This window comes from Mastomys coucha, unplaced genomic scaffold (genome assembly GCF_008632895.1).
Source record: "Mastomys coucha isolate ucsf_1 unplaced genomic scaffold, UCSF_Mcou_1 pScaffold23, whole genome shotgun sequence".
NCBI classification, from domain to species: domain Eukaryota; kingdom Metazoa; phylum Chordata; class Mammalia; order Rodentia; family Muridae; genus Mastomys; species Mastomys coucha.
The window spans coordinates 31,786,766-31,795,551 of NW_022196906.1; the positions used below are offsets into that span (position 1 = coordinate 31,786,766).

At 39.7% G+C, this 8,786-nt stretch overlaps 1 protein-coding gene across 2 annotated transcripts in view; it reads left to right on the plus strand.

Moving 5' to 3' along the window:
• LOC116072195 (olfactory receptor 145) overlaps positions 1-2,906 on the plus strand; it is a 3,934-nt gene extending 1,028 nt beyond the window's left edge. The window contains exons 1-2 of one of the 2 annotated variants that reach the window (XM_031343513.1): positions 1,265-1,318; positions 1,871-2,906. In XM_031343513.1, coding sequence (XP_031199373.1) covers positions 1,889-2,821 — 933 coding nt within the window. In that variant the 5' untranslated portion in view covers positions 1,265-1,318; positions 1,871-1,888 and the 3' untranslated portion in view covers positions 2,822-2,906. Of the gene's footprint in view, positions 1-1,264; positions 1,319-1,870 lie in introns of those variants that run through there. The other variant, XM_031343512.1, reaches the window with a different exon arrangement.
• The last annotated feature ends 5,880 nt before the right edge of the window (positions 2,907-8,786 follow it).

The following is an 8,786-nucleotide window of genomic DNA, read 5'->3' on the forward strand; positions in this document are numbered from 1 at the left end:
AAGAGAGAAAGAGAGAGAAGAGAAGAGAGGAGAATTTATTACCTTGGCTTACAGGTTGTTTGTCAACTAGTCAAACAATGTCTATCTATTGAAAAAAAGTCCTAAAATCCAGTAGTTGTTCAGTCCATAAGATTGGGTGTCTCAGCAGGTTTTAAGTATACATTGGGATCCTGAAGAAGTAGGCTGTAATGCCTGTGAAGGAATGAACTTTCCAGGGACAGTAATGGCAAACAAGCAAGAAGCAAGTGCTTTCATTCTTTCATGCTCTTTATATAGACTGTCACCAGAAGGTATAGGCCAGATTTACAATGGATTATCTCACCTCAAATGATCCAGATTTATGGTGGGCGTTCCCACTTCAAATGATCAACTGAGAAAAAGCCTCCACAACTATATATCCAGCAGCTTGGGTTTTAGTTATTCCAGATGGATTCAAGTTAACAAGCAAGACCAGCTACCACATGGAGATCTTCTACAACTCCCTTGATTAAGGGATTCTTAAAGTGTGTGTATAACTACTGTGTCTTGGATAGAATTGGTATAGCTGATTTCTATTAATTCTGTCTTTGGTTTCATTGATACTTTGATTTTACTTAGCCTGACATTAAATCAACTCACTGAATTCTTAACCCCAATAAAAAGTTTCAGTTTTGAACTGTTCATTAAATATTTGATGTTTCTTATACTCTGTTATAATGTACCATTTGTTTGATCATTTTCAAATGAAAATTTAAAATGTAATTCAATTGGCTATTTTAAAGTCCTTTTAGTTCCAGACCACACTACTCTGCATTTACAGAATATATTTTTACTGTTGGATCTTGGGCCACTTATTATTTTATTGTATTTCTAGTAATTTTCAGCTTTCTGACATTGGAGATTTGGATAAGTTACAGGATCCAGGCTTGTCCCCTCTCACGTAATTATGATTAGAAGGAATTGTTTCTAAAACCAAACAAGGAATTTTACAGAAGAATCAAGCATTTCTGCTTCCTTAGGGAGTGAAACTCTGAGGAAATGGTCCTGAGAGAGCCTCTGTCTTCATAACCAGGCCCTTGAGATCTGCAAACAAGAATTATACTCTTTTCTGTTATTCAAGGGCAGGAGCTGCTTCCTTCCTGGAAACTGCAGGGACCACTGGGTAACAACTGTTAGTCAATACTGTCAGAACAGAGAGGATTAAAACATAAAACTAAGCCTGAACTTTGATCTGAGAAAGGAGAAAGTGCATGCTCCAAGCTGCTGTCTTCTTTGTTTTCTCCAGAACACATCAGAGGAGGGATAGCAGGCAGAACGTCCCTGCTGCAAGTAAAGGAAGGTATGTGCCCCTCTGGCCCTGAGCAGCCGTGACACAAGGGTTAGGAAGGTCTGCTGGAGGGCCCCTTCTGTCTGAAGTCTGGAGGATCTGTGACTTTGAGAACTCTATGTCTCCTTTGTAAAGTGTGGATTGCTCTATGGTCACATATGCTTAGAGCTTTTCCTAATAATCCCTAACTGTTAACTTAGAACATCATTATTACTACACCTATGTGTAGTTGAGTTAAGATATTATAGGAAACAAAACTTCAACTTGATACTCTATAGTGCTGGATTAGAGCTATGATGTATTCTGCCTGTTAAGATTCATTGCAGAGAAGAGGTACAGGTATCAGAAACTAGTGTAGAGTAGGGCATGGTAAAATGTAAAAGGGCCATCTTCAGAGTCTAAGAGATGCTCACCCCTTCATTCTGGAGGATAAGTGTAGCCTTCATGTAAAGGTTTAAACCATAGTTCAAACCTCCTTTGGATTCCATTTTCACAAGGAGGACTTAGATTTGTGAGGATGGTGGTGATGCTTCTCCTCCACTGGTTCTCTTCTCTGTCACACAGGCCTTCCTCCTGAGAAGAATGACTGCCAAGAATTCCTCTGTGACAGAGTTCATCCTCGCAGGCCTGACAGACCAGCCAGGACTCCGCATGCCCCTCTTCTTTCTCTTTCTAGGTTTCTACATGGTGACTGTGGTGGGGAACCTGGGCTTGATCTCCCTGATTGGGCTGAACTCTCACCTTCATACCCCTATGTACTTCTTTCTCTTCAATCTTTCCTTAATAGACTTTTGTTATTCCTCTACTATCTCCCCCAAAATGCTGATGAGTTTTATCTCAAAGAAGAACATCATCTCACACCCGGGGTGCATGACACAGTTGTTTTTCTTCTGTTTTTTTGTTATCTCTGAGTCTTTTATTCTGTCAGCCATGGCATATGATCGTTATGTTGCTATCTGTAACCCCCTGATGTACATGGTCACCATGTCTCCCCAGGTTTGTTTACTCCTTTTGTTTGGTGTATATTTAATGGGTTTTGCTGGAGCCATGGCCCACACCATATCCATGGCAAGGCTGACCTTCTGTGCTGACAACCTTGTCAACCACTACATGTGTGATATCCTTCCTCTTCTGGAGCACTCCTGTACTAGTACCTATGTGAATGAACTGGTAGTCTTTATTTTTGTGAGTTTTGATATCGGTGTGCCCATTGTCACCATCTTCATTTCTTATGCCCTCATCCTCTCTAGCATTCTTCGCATGCATTCTACAGAGGGAAGGTCCAAGGCCTTCAGCACCTGTAGCTCCCACATGATTGTGGTTTGTCTTTTCTTTGGTTCTGGGGCTTTCATGTATCTCCAACCACCTTCAGTTTTGTCCCTTGATCAAGGAAAAGTGTCTTCTTTATTCTATACGATTGTGGTACCCATGTTGAATCCTCTAATCTATAGCTTGAGAAATAAGGATGTCAAAGTTGCTGTAAGGAAAACCTTGGGCAGGAGAATATTTTCTTGAGGAGCTGTATCATGAGCTGTAGTGGTATGATTGGTCAATGAGCAGTGTTCATAAGAAGATATGATTCTGCCACAAGGGGCTCAAAGTCTGGTTATTTTTTTTTTGTCTTTTTGCATAAAAAGTTCATGGCTCTAGAAAATTAATCTAAATTCTTCATGGATACCAGTCAATTCCTCTATCAGTGGGCTGTGTTCAGCCCAGAAAGGAGAGCTTCAAATCTTTATCCTTTTTTAAATTAGATATTTTCTATATTTATATTTCAAATGTTATCCCCTTTCCTAGTTTCCCCTCAGAAAACCCTCTATCCCCTCCTTCTTTCCCCTGCTCAGCAACCTACCCACTCCTGCTTCCTAGTCTTGGCATTCCCTTACACTGGGGCACCAAGTCCTCATAGAATCAAGGTCCTTTCTTCTCATTGGTGACTGACAAGGCTGCATATTATGCTGGAGCCATGGATCCCTCCATGTGTACTCTTTGGTTGGTGGTTTAGTCCCTAGGAGCTCTGGGGAGTCTAGTTGGTTCCTATTGTTGTTCTTCCTACAGGGCTGCAAACCCCTTCAGCTCCTTGAGTCCTTTCTTAGTTCCTCCACTGGGGACCCTGTGCTCAGTCCAAAGGTTGACTGAGAGCATCCACTTCTGTATTTGTCAGGTACTGGCAGAGCCTCTCAGGAGACAGCTACATCAGGCTCCTGTCAGCAAGCACTTGTTGGCATCTACAATAGTGTCTGGGTTTGGTGACTGTATATGGGATGGATCTCCATAGCTCTTTTCTTCCTGACCTTTGCTTTGCCTAAATTTTTCCCAGATTTCTTAACTTTATGCTTATTTTATATTTCTACAGACCACTTATTCTTGAAAAGGCCTCCAAAACAATTAATTTAGTCTAAGTTATCAACTATTGGGAACTTAGAAATATATTGTTACTTAGGAAATAAAAACTGGTTTCACAAATACACTCAAATCTAGGTGGCTGGATTTCAGTTTGCTTTGTGTTTTTTTTTTAATGCTGTGTTTTTTTCTTTTTTTCAACACCTCTTATGTTTTGGCTAATTTCCTTTTTACAACTTTGGTACCAGATTAAAATCTGATTTCATTTACAATAATTAATTAAAATGTAAAAATATTTTCATAATAATCACGATCATGATTATCATCATCATTATTATTAAGAGGCAATACAAAAACTTTGTTAAGTTGGTCTAGACCAAGTGAAAAGGAAAAACATTAGACTGTGTTATGTGGTTATCATTAAGATTGAGACCATCTGTTGAACTCAACAACATGAATCTTTGCATTAGGGCTTCCAAAGGCTTAGTGTTTATTAAATAAACAGTAAATGTAAAGGTATATATTATTTTAAGACAAATGAATATCATTTAGACTTTTGGGGTTGTGAATTTAGGTAGTTAAGCCTTGATGGAGCAATCTGTGATTCAGGATAACCAAGTAAGGTTCGACGTGGCTTAAGGGAGCAGTGACTTAATTTGGGACATGCATTTATTTATCAAAGCAATATTAAACAAATTCTTTTTAGAAGACACAATTTATTTGAATTGAATTTTATGGATGAGATAAACTTATTTTAGTGATTTGATACTTTTATTTTTTTTAACTTTTTATTTGTATTTTTGATGTCATGGTGAGAAGACTTTTTTTCCACTTGGAGATCTTAAGTGTTAATTGGCTAGAAATATGAATTTAAGAAAATATTAATGAAAAATAGACTTTTGGTTCTTTTACTCTAGTAAACAGAAACAATTTATTTTTTCTCAAGCTTTCTTGAACTATTTTCTCATGTTGGGTGACAGGGAAAAGAAACTTGGGGAAAATATAATTTAAACATCAGAAATTTGATAAAATAGAGTCTTGGCTAGGCCTGTTTGGTCTAATCTCTTTCCTATGATTGCTTTACTCAGCACAAAGAAATAGGAGTCTTACAAATGAATGTCTCTGGTGAACATTTTGCCCTTCTGCTTGCTCAATAAGATATAAGTTTGTTTGATGTAATATACAATTTTAGAGCTGTTGTGTTTTTACTCCAGGGTCACCCAGATTTCAGTGACCAAGGAGTTGCTATAGGAGTTGACCAAAGCAGACTAATTAGCATCAATGTTGGGGAAACAGCTATTGAGACAGAAGAATGGCTTTGAGGCTACCCTGAGCTAGAACAGGGGAGTCTGGAAGTCGCTTACTCATCTATTTATGTCTCTATGTTCCTGTTTTCTCACTGGAGCCTGGCACAATGATGGAGCAGCAGTTGGCTGTTTGACCCAGGTCACCCAAATGTTCAGACTCACCCTTCCTGCCTGTTTCTCTTATCCTCATCTTTAATTAGAAATTGAAGTACTTCCTCTAATAGTGTTACACCCGTGGAAACTGACAACTGGATTTATGAATTATTAAGCAGGACAGTGCTCTGAAGTAATGTGCAGTGTGGAAGTGAGTCTTGGGGAAGGGACTTCTTTCCCCCATTTTCATCTATCTTCAAGAGTCAGGAGAGATGCTTATCTCCTGGCTGTGGTCACAGGAAGAGATGGTGGGACACCAATAACGTATCACTGGGAAATGTGGTAAGCAGCTCCACAACCAGGAAAGGCAGAAACCTCAATTTGCACATGGCTCAAATTCTCATGGTAGAGAGACTCACCCAACAAACAATGTGTAATCAGGTTAAGGATATGAATGTGAATAATATTGTTACTATTATAAATGATGAGGGAAATGTAGATAAATCAGCTTGCCTTTAGACATGCAATGCAGTTTGATAAGTTAAAGACACTGACAGTGCCAAGTATTGATTAGGGCATGAGGCCCTCATTTATAGCTGATTAAAGTGTAAAAACTTGCCTAGGTACATTTTAAGCATCTTTATTATCTTAGCTTTCAATTGGAAGCAATCCAAAGTTTTCCTAAGTGGCAAACAAAGCTCAGAACTTTATGCTGATGGAAAGGAACATCACATTTAAGTGGCTAATGTATTTTATAACTTTAAATATAGGCAAAAAATAATCTAGTCAGTCTGTAGTTGCTTAGGACTGAAGTGTGGGGTGTGGTTTAGCAACTTCCTTTTCTATGAAAACTTTCCACTTTGGAAGGAAGCTCCTTGAGAGACAGGGTGTTCTAAGGGAGGTGAGACACTCGATTCCTGCAGGGGAACTCTTTAAGTTCCACAAGTTAAAAACTCAATCGCTTCAGAAAGTCCCTAAAATTGACCTGCTTTTCTAGAACCTTCTCTCCTTATATGCCTATAAGCAGTGAGTATCTTGGAGAGACACTCTCAGACAATCTAAGCTGCCTAGAAGAGATCTAGATAGACCAGGCTACCAGGGAGAAACAGAGAGCAGCTGAGCTGCTTGGAACAGACACACACCAACTGTGCTATGTGGAAGAGAATTATCTGTTAAGATGACTGAGAATTGTGCTGTGAACTCCAAACTCCCAGCTTTCATGAGGTGTCACTGTACTGCAGTAGGATCTTGGTGATGCAACTCTAAATGAGCCATTTCTGGTTCTGTAATTCCTCATCCATGTTCCTGGAAGTAACCACAATAAACTCATTGGTTCACCAAGTTGGATTTAGTAGTATCCTTACTTTGTTCTGCCATTGGTTCCTTATCTGGAATAAGTAAACATTCACTTATGTCTCTCCTGAAATAATGTTTCACAATGGGAGAAGGGGCTCCTCATTACAGTACAGAACATTTTAGGAAAATGAAATAGCACATATTGATTGCATGGATACATGATTTATTAAAATTGCTGTGCTGGTCACAGAAATTGGCTCCATTTAATTGGATTTCAGTAACACCTTAATAAGGCATATTTACATGTATCCATGTACAATTACAAGTGAAATGGAAACTTCTGGTTTGTTTGATTAGTCAGTTATGTCAAATGATGCTTTGCTGGGGCACACAGGTGAAAGGATGTTTTGCTGGAGCAGACACAGGATGTTTTCCTGAGGTAGTCACAGGTGAAAGGATTTTTTGATATAGCAAACACGTGAAAGGATGTGTGATGAAGGAGTATAAATATGATCCCACAGACAGTGGGAGATGAACATGGAGCATTGGTTTGGTTTGCTCCACCTTGCTAATGATACCCATGCATTGGCTCACCTTACATGGCATTGTTGAGCTCCACTTGTGGTATCAGAGTTGAGAGAAACTCACCAAAGACCTTCTTGTGAGGTTCTTGTGGCAGCTCCCTTAAGCCAGTTGGCAAGCCTTGCAGTTTCTTCAGAATTAAATTACAGCTACTGCTTCATGTCTGATGTCAGCCTGCTGAGAGGACTGAGCTGAAGCTGCTGGTTTGTGTATATTGTCTGCCTGCCTCAAGGACTGGTCTGCAGCTGCTGAGTCATATTTGGTGTATGGTAGGGACTGAACTGCTGCCAAAGAAGACTGAGCTTGACCCCAAAGAACTATTGCTGAATAGGTCTACTTCCTCCATATTCTAATACCTTTTCTCTTCCACTACCTCTCTAGTGGATGGTGGGCAAGAGGAGAGACTGAACACTTATTAAAAGTAGGCCGCAAAAATTTATTTACATATTTACATATGTAAAAAAAAATTACATATGAGTAACTGAGGATATGAAATATAAAAATAAATTCCTAAAACTCAATATAAGTGGACCGAAGATGAAACTTGAGTTGTATCTCTGGCCCCGGAGGAGATACAACATCTCGAATGACCTAGAAGACCATTAATGGACCATTAATAGATAACTACCTAAAGCTAGTATCAGGAGCCGTAGTAGTATTTATTATCTAGTAGGAATGTTTTCTGATAATGAATAAAGCCATTTATTAGTCTGTTCTGGCACGCATGTAGGGTCCACCATTGCAGCATGGGCAACCTACCAGTGGCCAGATCATCAAGAAAAATAACTCTACTTCCCCTGACAGCCATCAACTGCCAGTAGTTCCTCAATAAAGGATGGGATCTGTGACTCTCCATTGTTGTGGTAGTATGTTAATTCTCTCTATACTTCCTGGTTGGTATATGCATGCTTCTTGCTACTGCTCCAATGTTCTAGATTCCTGAAAGAAAGACATATACACACAGCCTTGTAGTTTAAATACCTTAACTCCTCGATGGATGGGCCACTTCCTAACTCCACATGGCTAATATACACTCTCCTCCAATACTCCTGAGTTAATACTTACTAAATCTATATTTCATCTTTGCTTCACTGGACCCTGGAGGCAGCTTTCCTGGGGCCACTTTTCTCCTTCACCTACATGTCGGCTCTCTCTTCCCCCTGCACCTTTTCAGTACGGTCCATCGCCTATGCCCTCATCATGGTGGAATCTTTTCTTCCTCCTTCTTTGGTCCCTTCCTGGGAATCCTAAAAGTCCAGCCTCTGCCCATCCATTGGCCACAGATAGCTTTATTGACAAGTCAAGAACTAATTAGGGACAGGCTTCCTTTAGTCCTATGTGTGGGAAACTGCAAACAGGTTTTGGGGTAACCTAATTAGCATGAGAACACAAGCCACTACACTCCATCTATGCTAGAATATTGACTGGCTTGGTCTTATACAGGTCTTCTGAAGATGACCATAGGTTCTTGAGAGTTTTTGGGAGTTACAGCCATTTTATAACCAGAAGACAGCCTTTCATACAACTTCTGCCCATCCCTTGGCTCTTACATTGTTTCTGCCCAGTCTTCTGCTATTTTACCCAATCTTTTGGGTGGGGACTGACATAGATTGATGGTTGAGAACTCTAAGTCACTGATTCTGAACCCTTTGGAAGTTTATGAAGGCCTGCATTAATGGCTGCCAACTGCAAAAAGAAGCTTCCTGACCAAGATTCAGAGCAACACTAATTTATCTGTTTAGAAGGCAGTTCAACAACATGATCATTTAACAAAACAATAGTAAGTTACTCTCTGTGGCCTATAGTCTCCTGAGTGATGGGCCACTGGCCAGGCTTATAGTACTAATGGTGACTTCTCT